Source organism: Acomys minous, assembly GCF_964271855.1.
Source record: "Acomys minous genome assembly, chromosome: 8".
NCBI lineage: Eukaryota > Metazoa > Chordata > Mammalia > Rodentia > Muridae > Acomys > Acomys minous.
Genome location: NC_140489.1, coordinates 63,294,896 through 63,309,998, shown reverse-complemented (window position 1 = coordinate 63,309,998; position 15,103 = coordinate 63,294,896). Strand labels below are relative to the sequence as shown.

The 15,103-nt window shown below is 36.9% G+C and overlaps 1 protein-coding gene across 4 annotated transcripts in view; it reads right to left on the bottom strand.

Annotated features, from left to right (window-relative positions):
* Positions 1-15,103, bottom strand: part of STRN3 (striatin 3) — an 80,048-nt gene that overhangs the window by 31,653 nt on the left and 33,292 nt on the right. For 2 of the 4 annotated variants that reach the window (XM_084791808.1, XM_084791810.1), the window contains exons 5-8: positions 12,870-13,043; positions 11,072-11,198; positions 9,947-10,088; positions 4,544-4,654 (exon numbers count right to left, since the gene is read on the bottom strand). In XM_084791808.1, the coding sequence (XP_084647934.1) occupies positions 4,544-4,654; positions 9,947-10,088; positions 11,072-11,198; positions 12,870-13,043 (554 nt within the window). The remainder of the gene's footprint in view (positions 1-4,543; positions 4,655-9,946; positions 10,089-11,071; positions 11,199-12,869; positions 13,044-15,103) is intronic. The other 2 variants (XM_084791809.1, XM_084791811.1) reach the window with 1 other exon arrangement.

Genomic DNA, 15,103 nt, shown 5'->3' with positions numbered 1-15,103 from the left:
TCCACATGAATCTGTTAAGTTCAGAAAGGCTATAAAACCTCTGAAGAAAGAAAATAAATTTGGGGCTAGAGAGATGGCTCAGTGGGCTAATCTTTCAGAGATCCTGAGTTCAATTCCCAGCAACAACATGATGGCTCACAACCGTCTATAACGGAATCCAATGCCCTCTTCTGGCAATGCAGGCTCTATATGCAGAAAGAATATACAACAAATAAATAAATAAATAAATAAATCTATCTTTTATTTTACTTATTATGTATAATTGTATTTATCATGTATACAGCGCTCTGCCTACATGTATGCCTACATGACAGAAGAGGGCATTAGATCTCATTATAGATGGTTGTAAGCCACCATGTGGTTGATGGGAATTAACTCAGGACCTTTGGAAGAGCAGACTGTTCGTAACCATTAGCCATCTCTTCAGGCCCAATAAATGAATCTTAAAGAACAATTTGAGGCTGGATCTCACATAGCCTAAGCAGGACTCAAACCGTCCCCATCTTGCCTCTCCCTGGGGTTATAAGCATGCACCACCACACTGCAATTATGTGGTACTAGGGGCAGAATCCAAGACTTCCTGGGTACTAGGGCAAGCGCTCTGCCATCTGGAGGACATTCCTAGCCCAGCCTCGTCCAATTCTGCACAAATCTGATGCAGCACAATAGCAACAGCTGGGTAAGAATAAGAACAATAATAATACAGTCCCGCTGTGTTCATGTTCAAAAACAAATAACAGAGGAAATCTTTAAAAGATTTTTAGTTCCTCTTATATATTCTAAATAAAAGGTTCCAGATTTTTTACGTGAAATAAGCAAGCGTATAACACTTCAAATGCTATAAACTATGTGCTATTTAATCAGTATATTACATTGCTTTACTGAGCTAATGTATGTAGCAAAAAAAAAAAAAAAGGAGAATGTCAAAAGCTAGAAAAATTCTATGAAACTGAAACTTTTGTTGTTATTGTTTTGCTTTGTTTTGAGACAGGGTTTCTCTGTGTGACCCTGGCCGTCCTAGAACTTGATCTCTAGACCAAGCTGGCATGAAACTCAACAGGTCTGCTTGCCTCTGCCTCCCCAGATTGAAAGTGAGTGCAACCACTGCCTGGCTGGAACTGCAATTTTAAAAACAAAACAAAAAAATTCCTTTCCTCCCTTCACTCCCAGTTATACATCATTATTCCTTGCTCTTTCCTACAACTGTTCATTTAATATATTTTGTCAGCACAATGAAAGGCTGACCAGCAGAAGTATCTGCATATGTGAGTATTACAACAAAACAATACCTTGCCCCAGAGTATTGGGTATCTACTGGGGGTCTGGAAGCATTCTCTAGGTAGGATACTCCGTTATTCCTTAAATTCCTACATGACAGATCCATAGTTAAAATGTTTTCATACTGAACTCTGAATTCATCAGTTTTTTAATATTTCATGAAGGAAATGTGAAAACTAAGTAATTGCTAATCATTTCCCAAGACAGCCTCTACTAGAAATCTAACTCCTATGTCCTCCTACACAAATAACTCTTAAAAGGTGATGTTTACACGAATACTTAAAAATCAGAAACAACTTAAAGTTTAACTAACAGAAACTGGGTTAAATGCACAAAAATATATAAGCACAAAAAGTTATATTTCAGAAACTAAGGAACATTAATAGCTAAGGACATAGCTGAGCAATAAAGCACTTTGCATCTGTAAAACCTAAGGTTCCATCCTCAGCATGGTCAAAACTCAGAGCTCATCTCCTGTGGATGTTTCACTTTGGATGGGTGTGGTACTGCACATCTATAAACCTGGCAGTAGGCTGAGGAAGAGAAGCAGAAGGAATACAAGTTCAATGGCAGCCTGGGCTAGATTGAAGTCCTGCCTCAAAACAATACAATTCTCATTAGAAAAGCCTACAACCACACTCTTGGGTATGTCCTACCTTATTTCTGGGCACCTCCTTTTCTCTTAAACCTCATGCTTAAGTTTAAACCGATGTTAAATGCCTTTAGTAAAGCCAGGTGCAGTGGCACACATCTGTAATCCCAGCACTCAGGGAGGCAGAGACAGTGGGTCTCTGTGAGTTCAAGGCTAGCAAAGTCTACAAAGCGAGTCCAAGACAGCCAAGGATACACAGAGAAACCCTGTCTCCAAAAACAAACAAAAGACCTTTCATAGAATCTCAACTTTATGTCTAAATATAGAGATATAGACATGATAGATAGATACAACAAAAATAAAACACATAACAGATATTCTTGTTGGAAAATACAAAAGGCTTAGACATAAAACCATTTCAAAGTTTTAGAAATATTGTTACATGAAAATATTAAAGGCAGTTAATTTCTGACCAGCAGAATAGTTAAATTTTACTTTTGTCTTTATATTCATAACATTTAAATAAACAAAACAAAAAACAAAGTCTCACCATTTAGCTAGCTAGGTTGGTCTTTAACCCCCTATACGGCCCAGGATGGCCTTGAACTTAAAATGCTGTAAGTTGCAGGGTTCTAATGCTCAGATATCTGAGTGTGAAGCCAGCCTGGTCTACATAATGAGTTTCAGGGCAGCCAGAGATACATAGTGAGAGTCTAGCTCCAAGAAAGAAAAGAAAAGAGGAGAGGAGAGGAGAGGAGAGGAGAGGAGAGGAGAGGAGAGGAGAGGAGAGGAGAGGAAGAAAAGAGAAAGGAAGGGGGAGGTAAGAAAGAGAGGAGAGAATCTAAAATGGACCATTTACAAAAAAGACCTTGAAGCTGGGCTGTGACAGCACACGCATTTAATCCCAGTGTTAGGGAAGCAGAAACAGGCATCACATCTCTGAGTTTGAGGCCAGCCTGGTCTACAGATTGAGTTCAGGACAGCCAACTACTGTCTCAAAAAATAAAAAGACCTTGAGAGGCCACATATATTCCTAGTCCTCAAAAAGATTTAAATCTATTCATAGTCTATAAAGAAGCAACATTAAGACTTTTAAAAATAAGCTGTTTCCTTCCTTCCTTCCTTTTGCTACTGTTATTGCAATTGGTTTTTGAGATGGGGTTTCTTTGTATAACGCTACCCATCCTGCTCTGTAGACCAGGCTGGCCTAGAACTCAGATATCCACCAGCCTCTGGCTCCTCCTGGGATTAAAGGCATGCACCAGCATCACCCAGCCATTTTATTTCTTAAAAAGAGTAAATTAAAATCCTAAAACTCAAATGTGACTTTATCTAAACTGAAGTCAACTATACAACAGTACTTTCATACTCAATGTGCGTACATTATAGTTAAATGATGTTAAAACTGAACAGAGCCCAGCCTAGCACTTAATGTTTTTAAATATAAGTTGTTCGTAATACAGGCTGAAACTTCCTAACAACAGTTTGTCCTTTTATTCACATGCAGTAACATAAACTAGAACAAAGTTACAAAGGAAAATTGTCAGAAGGTGGGGATTTAGCTCAGTGGTAAAACATGTTCCTATGAAGCATAAAGCTATAGGTTCAAGTCCCCAACACCAGTGTAGAGAGAGAAATGAGAAGAAAGAAGGGAAAAAGGAAGGAGAGGAAATGTTAACAGGTGAAATTCTCAAAACTCCAGTTAACTCCACAAAAATTAAATCACTAAACCACTGCATTATTGAAGAAAACATTTCTGCTCTACCTGCCATTTTATTATCTGTCACCAGATAAAAAGAACATGAAGGAATGCATCTATGTCTCTATCTCTGTTGTGCACTATTTTCCTTCTTGACACACCTGTTACTTAACTCTTTTTAGATTTTTTTTTCCAAGACAAGGTCCCACTAGCCTGGAGCTCCCCAGGTAGATAAGGCTGGCCTTGAACTCACATAGATATGCCTGCCTCTATTTTGCCTCATGAGTGCTGGGATTAGAGGGATGTGTCACTCTGCCTGGCAAGATTTATTTATATATGGATAGATGTTTTGTCTGTATATATGTTGTACCCATTGACGCCATAGAGGGGCACCAGGTCCTCTAGGATTGTAACTATAGCTGATTGTTAGCTAACATGTGCCTGTGGAAACCCATCCCAGGTCCTCTGCAAGAGTAGCAAGTACTCTAAATCGATAAACTTAAAAAAAAAAAAAATATAATAAAGAAGACACGAGCAAGCACCTAAAGACAGTCAACAATGGACCAAATAGCCCTATTATCACCGCTTCTAGCACCAAGTGGTATAATCAAGTAAATATTACCCAGAGGGAAAAAAGTGTGAATGCTAATTGTTGTTGGATTATAAGCAGAAAGCAAAAACCTGGGAGAGGGTTTTCCTACCCACTGTATACAAATTTCTTTTATTTTGAATTCTAAAACCAATATTCCTTTTAATTTGATAAATCTGTAAATTTTTGAAAATCTTTTCACCTTTATTTTACATATTTAAATTAATTTATTTTGACCAATAACACATCCTAAATTTCAATTACACAACAGACAAAGTTTAAAGTTAGTTGCTCCCTTTATGACACAAAAAATAAAACTGCATCAAAATAACCTTTTTCTCAATATCAGCATACAAAAATGGTAATAGTCATAATCTGCACTTACTCTTCACCCCTTTCTTCCCCTTTCGTTCCTTCTTGTACTGTTCCTTCAGTTTACTTATTAGCCCCTGGTCTACATCCCAAACCTCAGCAGTTGGGGAGAGGTCATCTTTATCTACATGCAGCATATTATTAAAAGAAAAACATCAGCAGTTGGCAATGCAAGCTGTTGGCAGTAAACTGTTAAAAGCTTTATATCATCATAATACAGAGTAATAGCATATACTCAAAACACTTTAAAGGTGCAGTCTCAGTTTGGTACTCACAACTCAAACTCAATGTCCTTAAGTTCCTAAACATTCAGTAACATCAACAGGTAAACAATACCTCATTTTTATGTATCACAAATTTGAGGAGTATTCTTTCGTCAATGGACTAACATTAAAATCTAATTAAAAAATAGATCACTGCATCTTTATAAAAATGTTAATAAAAAGTATTCAGCCAGCATCATATAAGCAAACGAATGACTTGCATGCAGAATTAATAATAAAGTGCAAGCTATAAATGTCAGTGCCATTTCATTAATGAAATTAGTCATGCACCCTGTCACAATAGTTCTGCATGCACAGGGTAATTGTACTATGACAGAAAGGCATTCTAGTCCAATGTAATACATATAGTTTCCAAATACATTGTCTTAAATAATTCACACAAAGCATTCAAAAAACACCACCTGTCTCCATCCCCTCCCACCAGCCGTTCAATATTTTATTACCTTTTTCCATTGGACTACAACTAAAGATTAGCAAAATAATAGATTAAAAATAAAACATATAAGAAAATCCAAATTCTATTTAAGTCTTGATTTGACCTTTTTTTTTTCTTTCAGAATAAAACAGTGACAAGCACAGAAAAATTAAAATACAGCTTGCTTTATACTTGGTACCATCGTGTGTGTGTGTTGTGTGTTTTCAGCAATATTTAAGTAAAATACTTATGCCTGGAAAAAAAAAATCTACTCACGGTAAACTAGAGAAATCTTAAAACAAAACAGCATAAAAATAATTTTCTTTGAATTATTTTACTCATTCAGGGTTTTTCTTCACTGAGTTTTAAGGCAACCTTATTATTATTAAATTCAATAGCTTCAGATGAACTGTTTCACAGTCCTGTTAATTAATAAAAAGTATACCAACTCTTAGCTTTTAAATAAATTACATTAAATAAGATTTTAGTTTTAAATTTTGGTAACTAAGCATATTCTGGGTTTTTTGTTTTTGTTAAGATTTATTTAGTTATTATTCTGTATACGGTATTCTGCCTGCATGTACACCTGCAGGCCAGAAGACAGCATCAGACAGCATTATAAATGGTTGTGAGCCACCATGTGGTTGCTGGGAACTGAACTCAGGACCTCTAGGAGAGTCAGGGCTCTTAACCACTGAGCCATCTCTCCAGCCCCACATATTCTGTTTTTTAAGTCTCATAAGCTCCTTACACCTCACTCAATCATAGAGAATATGAGAAAGGCCTTCCTGCCCCTCTGGATATATAAAGCAAGCACAACAAGGTCTCATGTTTGAACATCAGAGAAGAAATTCAAAGAGTTCATATATCCTGATTCTTTTCTACAGGCATTATATCTTTTCTCTATCATCATAGGTGGCTGGTATGTGAAAAATATTAATTTGCTAAATTCTGTTACTTGAAACTAACTTAAGATTAATAGTCTCATGAACTGTCAGATACAGAACTGTAGCACAATCTTAATATTTATATAAGAGAAAAGTAATTTAATGTACTCTAGTCATGAGGTTTCCTGAAAACTACGCTGTATTAGGAATCCTGTCCATTTACAGAATAATGTGGCCCGAATCACTGAACTCCTCTCCTTTGAGGTAGGGTCTCAGGACACAGCAGCAGCTAGCCTGGACTCATGACCCCCCTGTCTCAGCCTCAGTGTGATAATAGGCTTGCACCTCGAGACCAGCTTGTATAGTTTCATCTTAGTGAAACTAATGAATGATTTCTGTTGTCAGCTACTTACACTAAGACAAAACTGACACATCTTAAAAGAAATACATTTTTTATAACCCAAAGATTGAAAATAAATAAATAAACCTCAAGTGGCACAAAATCTTACTTAGGAAAGAAAACTAATTATAACGACCAACTTTCTAAAAGTCCCATGTAGCAAGAATGAAGCTGTGAATGCTGTAAGTACAGTAGCGAAGAGTGGAGTGAAAATGCAAAGGAAAAAAAGTTATTACTTGCACGATAACCTCAAATCTAAAAAACAAAAGTAAACTAAGGCGGTGCAAAGAACAAGTTGGTGGATGCATTATGTGCATGAAAACACCCTAGAACTTGCCTGGGAAGTAACAGATGATTTGATAGTGCTTATAAGAGATAGGTAAGAGCAAAAAGGAAGAGGCAGGATACTCTTCTACATATTAATCCAGTTTTTAAAAATCTAGGGGGATACCAAGAAATGAAGTTGAATCAATTATGGGAAGCTTTTATTTTTCCTAAAAGAAAACACAAACATATACAAAAAAATGATTGCTAACAACTTGAAACCAGAAAAACCATGAAATTCTATTATGGTAATTCTATTACCAAGTAAGAATGCCTATTAACTGTGGTATAAACTTATAACTAGCTTCACATCATGAAAAGAGTAACATTTTATCCCTTCTCTGTAATACTAATATTCATTTATATAATTAATTTTGTAATCTTCATTATGTCCAGAGTTCATAGTCAATAGAAAATTAGTGAATATTCTTTTTGTTTGTTTGTTTCTCTGTGTAGCCCTGGCTGCCCTCTACTCACTTTGTACACCAGGCTAGCCTCAAACTCACAAGAGATTTGTCTACCTCTGCTTCCCTGAGTGTTAGGATTAAAGGAGTATGCCACTATGCCTGGCTGTGAATATTATTAAAATGCCACATTATCTCCATGAGAAAAATGCAAATAATGATATACTTGCTAACACTTGTAATTATATGAAGAACATAGCTAGTTAAATAACAGAGAAACAAGACTTAAAAGCTTCCAAGAAAAGCAGTGATTTCATTAAGATAACAAGTTTTTTGGATGTTTAAGACTCTTTAATTAATTTGAATCTTAAAACCTTCCCACTTTAAAGCCACTGGAAATTTGAGTAAATGAATTAAATATAAAGGCAGTGGTTTTTATTTTTTTACATGCATTCTCTTAGTTTCAGAAAAATGAGTATGACAAACTATTGAGTAGATGACTTTTAGAAACACTGTATAGATCCTTTTTGCTTTTACACAGAAACTGCTTGGATCACTAAGAATTTAACACGCTCTAAAGTTTCAGTCTCATTTAGTATTAAGAGACTTACTTGGTTATTTTTCATTTAAAAAGAAAATACAGGTCAAGTGTTGATAAAGTAAGTTATCACTCACTAACCAAGTTCTCTTTAAAATGCTACTCTATAGGCCAAAGTCTCTGAACAAAGGACTAAGCATTTGTGCATGGCATTATTAAAGAAATAATCCAATTTCACACAAATTAAATTTCTAAAATGTTTGGGTTAAAAATTAAAATTGTAGTAACTTAGATAAAGAAAACAGAAATGGTTGTGTGCCAAGGTTTAGTTAAACAGATGTTCAACAAACTAAACTCTTAACTAATTAAATAGTGTGTGTGTGTGTGTGTGTGTGTGTGTGTGTGTGTTCATGTACTTAGTGAATGTCTCAATAATATGTGATTTCCTCTCTCTCTCTCTGTTTTTCAAGCCAGGGTTTCTGTGTGTAGCCTTGGCTGTCCTGGAAGACCAGGACTCTATAGACCAGGCTGGCCTCAAACTCACAAAGATCAGGCTGCCTCTTGCCTCCCTGAGTGTTCAGACTAAAGGCATGTACCACTACCTCCCGGCTGTGGTTTCTAATTTTATATCTGACATTTATTTATGGCCCCTAAAAATACAATTCTACTATAAAATGTTTGTATAATTTCTACATAACTAAAATTTTCAGAAAAAAAGTACTTCTGAAGTTGTATGAATAATATACTCCAAGATTTAATTTTTAAAAATGTGTATTTTACTATTTCTCCTATAAAGAAGTAAAATCCTAAAATACAGCATTTCAGTAAGTACAAATATGTCCAAAGTCAAGACAGTAACTGTGGAGTTTATATTTTCAATTAATGTGATCCTTCTATTTTTACTTAGAAGAAAAATCTAAAAATTCTGTTGAGCTATAAATGAAAATATTGGTAAATAAAATCTTTTAAGTAATTGTTTTTATATTAAGTCAATAAATACAGTATTTATTAGGTCTGTCTCTTCTATTACCAATGTTCCATTTTAATACATAAATTAAATTTCTTTGAAAAGATTTATTTTGTTTTTATTCATATATGTGTGTGTATATACATGCAAGCAGGTTCCTGCAGAGGCCAGAAGAGGATGTAAAATCCCTGGAGATGGGAGTTATAGGAGGCTGCCACCCCAGCTTCAGTGCTAGGAACCAAACTCTGGTCCACTCAAAGATAAGTGCTCTTAACCACTGAACCATCCCCCAAGTGAGTTTTCCTGGTTTGATGAGACAGGGTTTCTCTATGTATCTGTGCAGCTCTGGCTGTCCTGGAACTCCCTGCCTGCCTCTACCTCCTGAGTGCTGGGACTAAAGGCATGCACCATCACTGCCCAGTCCAAGGGTGTTTTCCTGTCACTAGAGTGATATATATAATTCAGATGTATTAAACTAACCTCCAGAAAAGCTCTTTAAACATACTTGGAGTCCTACCACATACTAGATAACATTAAACAATGATGAAGTAAATATATTAATGAGAAAAATACATTTTAAGGTATTACTTTAAAATATTTTTACACATATGTGAATAAGGTGTTTAACTACTGGTAGAATTTTTCTTTTTTTTTTTTTGATTATGGGCAGACAACTATTAGTTTATATATCACTTTCAAAGTTTAGGCCCTAACATTTGTACACAGAATATTACATGCTTTAAGTGAAATATCCTCAGTAAGTCTTGCTCATTGTTATGGCTATGTGTCAGAATTAATCATTTTATTCCTACTCAGCACTAAGACAGGTAAGACCATATGGGCTAAAGGAGGTTAAGTTCTCTTAAAGCCTTGGTTATAGAAAAGTAAATGTTGGGTATGAATAAAGATGGATGATTCTTGTTTTTAAAAGATCTATTAGAGGGGAAAATTAATTTGTAAATCAACAAAACACTTGAAGTCAAGATCAACTTCAGAAGTCAAAAGACATATCCTAAAAAGCTCAGTCATGAAATCTAATAAACTAGGCCCAAATCGCTCGGAGCATCACCTGCACTTCTCCTTGCTCTCAAGTTACCTGCTACCATACACTCAGACACACAGATCCCACAGTGTTTAGTAACAAACCACCTGGAAAAGCTAGGTTTCCTCCCACCCAAGAGTTCTTTGTCCCCTTACCCCATTCTGTACCATCCCCTGAACTCCGCGCCTCGCCAGCGCCTTCGCCATCTTCTGCAGTCACTAAGAAGTCGAATTCTTTCAGTGCTTCCTCAGTATCAGGATCATCAGTTAAGTCAGCAGCTAACCCTTCATTACCTATCTGTAAAGAGAAGAGATGCCAATAGTTAGTACCTTTTAATACTACATTTTAAAGAGATCCTTTAATATTTCCACAATACTTAAAGATTTTGAAATTATTCAGATCCGCAATTGTCCTTTTTCTACATGTTTCACAAATCTCAACTCTCCCTAGATATATTGTTGCATGAAGATCACTTGTAAAATGTGACCCAAGTGATGAGGGTAGTAAAAAGGCCAAAGTCTTACTCCTCACGAGTTCTCGTTAATTATGGTAGGTGTACAGATGATTCCTGCTAACATGCACACTGGTAAGTTATCTCGAGTTGGCTGAATACACTGAAAAGTCTATCCTTCGTGGCAGCAGAGCATAACCACCAATAAACTTATATTGGTTGTGGAATAAATAGTAAAAGAAAGCAACCTACCTCCCACAACAAACGAGTAAGAAAAGTCACAATCTCAGGTTTATGAGCCAGCTCCGCAAGAAAAGCATCTAACGACCTGAGTTTTATCCTCATAAACCACATAATGGACAAAGGAGAAAGCTGACTCCCCAAAATTGTCCTTTGACTTCCATATGTATGCATTCCTTCACACGCATCATATAGCACACTATTTTAAAAGAAAAACCTCTGTTTATCTAAAAGAGTACAGTACCTATACTGCAGTTTCTATTCATTTATTTCCCATGTGATAATGTACATGATTGGGTTTGGGTTTTTTTGTTTGTTTGTTTGATTGGTTGGTTTGGTTTTTCGAGACAGGGTTTCTACAGCCCTGGCTGTCCTGGAACTCACTCTCTGTACACCAGGCTGTCCTCGAACTCACAGAAATCTAACTGCCTCTGCCTCCCAAGTGCTGGGATAAAGGCATGCACTGCCACCACATGGCTGTGATGAAAAGATAGACTTCAGTGTGACAACTATTATAAATCTCTCAAGGAACAATTAAAATAAAACCATGTTCAAATTACTGTATACAAGAATAATGTAAATCTCCTACTTTGTGCTTATTGAGCCGAAGTTTGTCTTTTCCTTCTGGGATGCCCTCAATCATGTCATTTTCTTCTTCATCGCTGTCATCGGCATTTTCTAAAAAATTGAATGTCTCAAGAACATCACCAGAGGGCCTGCAGAAAAAGATGATTCCAATTTCAATGATTGACTCTAATATTTCTTCCTGCTTCCTATTTTAACACTTTTCCTGATCTAGTGGTACTAGGAACTGAACCCAGGACATGACATGCTAGACAAGTGTTCCATCACTGAGCCACACGCTGATGCCTCTAATTCCTAGTTTAAAACTACTTGAAGGTAACTACTGAAATTCACACACAATCTAATTTTTTGTTGTTTTGGGACAGGATCTTACATAGTTGAGATTAGTCCCACCTCATTATGTAGGTGAAAATAACTTTTAACTCCTGATCCTCCTATCATCAGGCTCCAGTTCAAGATAGCCTAATTAGAAATTCTAGCTCTAGAAGATATAATGGCCTCTTCAGGCCTTTGCACGCACTTACATTTACATGTACATAACTACCCCCCCCCACACACACACACACACAACACCATAATTAGAAATATGTCTTTTTTTAAAAATCTATTAAGATTAGATGATCAAACATGCTATCAAATTAATACCAAATACCAAAAGAGCAACTTAGCAATTTTATAACTACAATCACTTATACTTTAGCCTAAATGTTTGAAGACTAAACAGTCAGACACAAAAGCTCAACTTATTAAAGCTGCCTATATACCAATCTATGGGGAGCACAGGAAGTTCTGAGTAGATGAATACTGTTTGACATGAGCTGGCCAGGCTTGGTGTGGTAGTGCACCCTTTAATCCCAGTGGTTGGGTGGCAGAGGCAGGAAGATCTGAGTTACAGGCCAGCCGGGGCTACCTAGTCTCAAAAAACTGAAACAATAAGGACACAAGCAATGTCCAAAACCAAAGCCTCAGCCCAATGGGAGTGGCAATCCTTCCCAGGTTGAGGTTAGTGGGATGGCAAAGCCTTTCTCTGATCTGTTTGCAAATGTTGACAGTGTGTGTAGAAATGACTACAAGTAGCTTTCTAACTCCCAAGCCCAGAAGACTGCTCCCCTGCAGAGTCTGCTCCTACCAAGACTAGCTACCCTCCTTGATCAAATCAGCTGCATTTGACAAACTCCCACTTCCTTGTCCAGGTGTATATAATAAACACAGTAAGTTTCCTGGGTGCTATGTTTCTCCATCAAAGAGCCCAAGCAGCCATCCCAGTTTTTCCGTGAATATGTCTGTAATTACTTCATTCCCTCACCACACCTAGTTAGGGTTCCGGGACCCAAGAAGCACCAATCCATTTTATAAATTTCTTATGTAGAAAAAAAAAATCTTTAATTTGTGAAAATATTTTCAAGCATTTCAAAACTATTCATGTAATAGTTAATAGCAGTTCTCTATCTTATCATTTTACTAAAACTAATTTGAGTTCCATATATTAAAAAAAGTAGCTTTAATACAGTCATTTAATGTCTGACAATAAGAGCAACCAGCTGGACATGGTAGCACACGCCTATAATCCCAGCATTTCAGAGGTAGAGGCAGACGTATTACTATGAGTTTGAGACCAGCCAGAGCTACAAAACAAGTCCAGGACAGCCAAGGCTACACAAAGAAACCCTATCTGGGGGAGAAGGAGGGGGAGGGGGGGGGAAGAGAGAGAGAGCAAGCGTAGAAAATCTTGCTAAAAATTAAACTCGCAATGAAAAGTGTCCGTAAGTTAAACAATGTTAATCTACAAATACAAATCATACCTTTTGATTTCTTGACCTTTTTGTTTAGGAGATTCACCACCATTCAGGATCTGTTCTAAATTCTTTGCTTCTACGGATCCATTTGGTTCTGAATTAGACAGTCCAAGTAATGACCTTACCCGCTGAGATCGTACATCTAATATTGTATCTGTGTATCCTACTTCCTGAAGATACCTATCAAGAGAAAATTGAACATTAAAATTCAACAATTGTTAACACCTGCCACTTTCAAATCATATTAAAAAATTTTAAACTCCACAATCATACAAATTACTTTTTCTTTGCCACAATAGCTTCACTACAGACTAATTCCAGGTTTAAGAGAACAATATCAAGACAATGCTTACATGGAGGCTCACAACCATGCACAGCTCCAGTTCCAGGAGATCTTCTGACCTACATGGGCACCCAGCACATATGTGGTGCACATGCATATATCCAGAAAAAAGCACTCATATACATAAAATAATCTTTAAAGAAAAATGGAGTATGTTGGGGAGTGGTGACACTCAGGACACAGGGGCTAGCCTGATTCAGGCTAGTTTCAGGAGTTCCAGGACAGCCAGGGCTACACAGAGAGAAACTCTGTTTTGAAAAATGAGAGCAAATTATCCTAATACCTAAAAAAGCCTCAGAGCATTTGGGATACATATACAAGACATGCCTCTGTACAGACACACATATACATGTATCTTTTAAAGAATAAGTATGTAAATTTATATAAACAGATATATGTATACATACATGTTTTTAAAATAGCCATGGTATGGGAGAGAATAAGATCTGAATCATGCCAAGTTCTTGGCCAGAAACTAGTAGATGAACTTATTTCCTTCTAGGATCTCAGATCCTAGAGCAGTCCTCTGTTTCTGTGGTTTTCAAAGTACTAAACTAGGATCCAGTATTAGATTAGAAAGAAGGGATGGCGATGTATAGATATCAGGCTGTTACCTTAATTTCACATGAAGATATTTAAAAGTTAATAAAGGGTGATAAAAGCCTTGGGGCCGTAGGGATGACTCATGAGTTAAGAGCACTTCCTGCTCTCACGGAGGACCTGGGTTCAGTCTCCTGCACTCACATCAGATGCCTCACAACCCACACCGGATCTCCAGTTACAGGGGATCTGACACCCTCTTCTGGCCTTGACAGACACTGTACACACATAGTGCACATAAAGACACACGAACACTCATATGAACGTGTTTTTTTTTTAACTTAAACACTCCTAGTAAACAATAAAAATAATTTAGATGAAAGCTAAAAACAGGAAGAACTATCCGAATAGCAATAAAGCAAGCAAACAAACAGAGAAACAGAGAATAAACTTGAGTAACATAAGCAACATAATCTTTCTGATACACAAATAAATGCAATTAAACAAAAAGATTAATTCAGGGAAGGTATGGTGATTCACTCCTGTAATCCCAATATATAGACAGGAGGCAAAGAAAGGAACAAGAATAAAGATTAAAGAGATAAACTACCCCCAAAAGGTGCAGGACCAGGCAAGTATTAGATAGCACGTTACAATCCTGCTTCAACAGTTTGGCCATAAAAATAAAGGAGAAAAACAAGTAGAGAAAATATGAATCCAAGTGGTGGGATTAGCATTTGAGAGGAATAATGATTTCGCTACAGCCATCCCCACTTTTCATTCTAAACAATGCAGTCTACATGTGGGGGAAACAAGCCTTTTCCCTACCCAGTCTCTAAACTTTGGTCTAAATTAATTGTTGAGGTTAACACAACCTAGATGTAAGTGACTGAACCATTGCTTGATCAAGTTAGGCCATTTCTAACTCTTCTAAAAAATGGGAGTAGAAGAAACTGTCACATGGGGAAAACAAGTAATTTTTCTTCAGAAGAGAATAAAGCTAACACAGAAGTAGACAACCAAAGACTCTACCCTGGGACTTTGGTCTCTGAAAGTTCCCCACAGCTACCAGACTTGACATGCATCATTACTGAGTGTTCCCTTCATCCCTGCTCTCACTACTTCTAGTGCTCGTTCCATCGAAAACCTGTTAAACTAGGTAGAGTGGAGCACGCCTTTAACCCCTGCACTCAGAAGGCAGAGACAGACAGGTGGATCTCTGTGAGTTCGAGGCCAGCCTGGTCTACAAAGCAAGTCTAGGACAATCAGAACTGTTATACAGAGAAACCCTGTTTCAAAACAAAGACAAAAAACCAACCCCCCGCCCACATACAACACACACACAAATCTGTTCTAA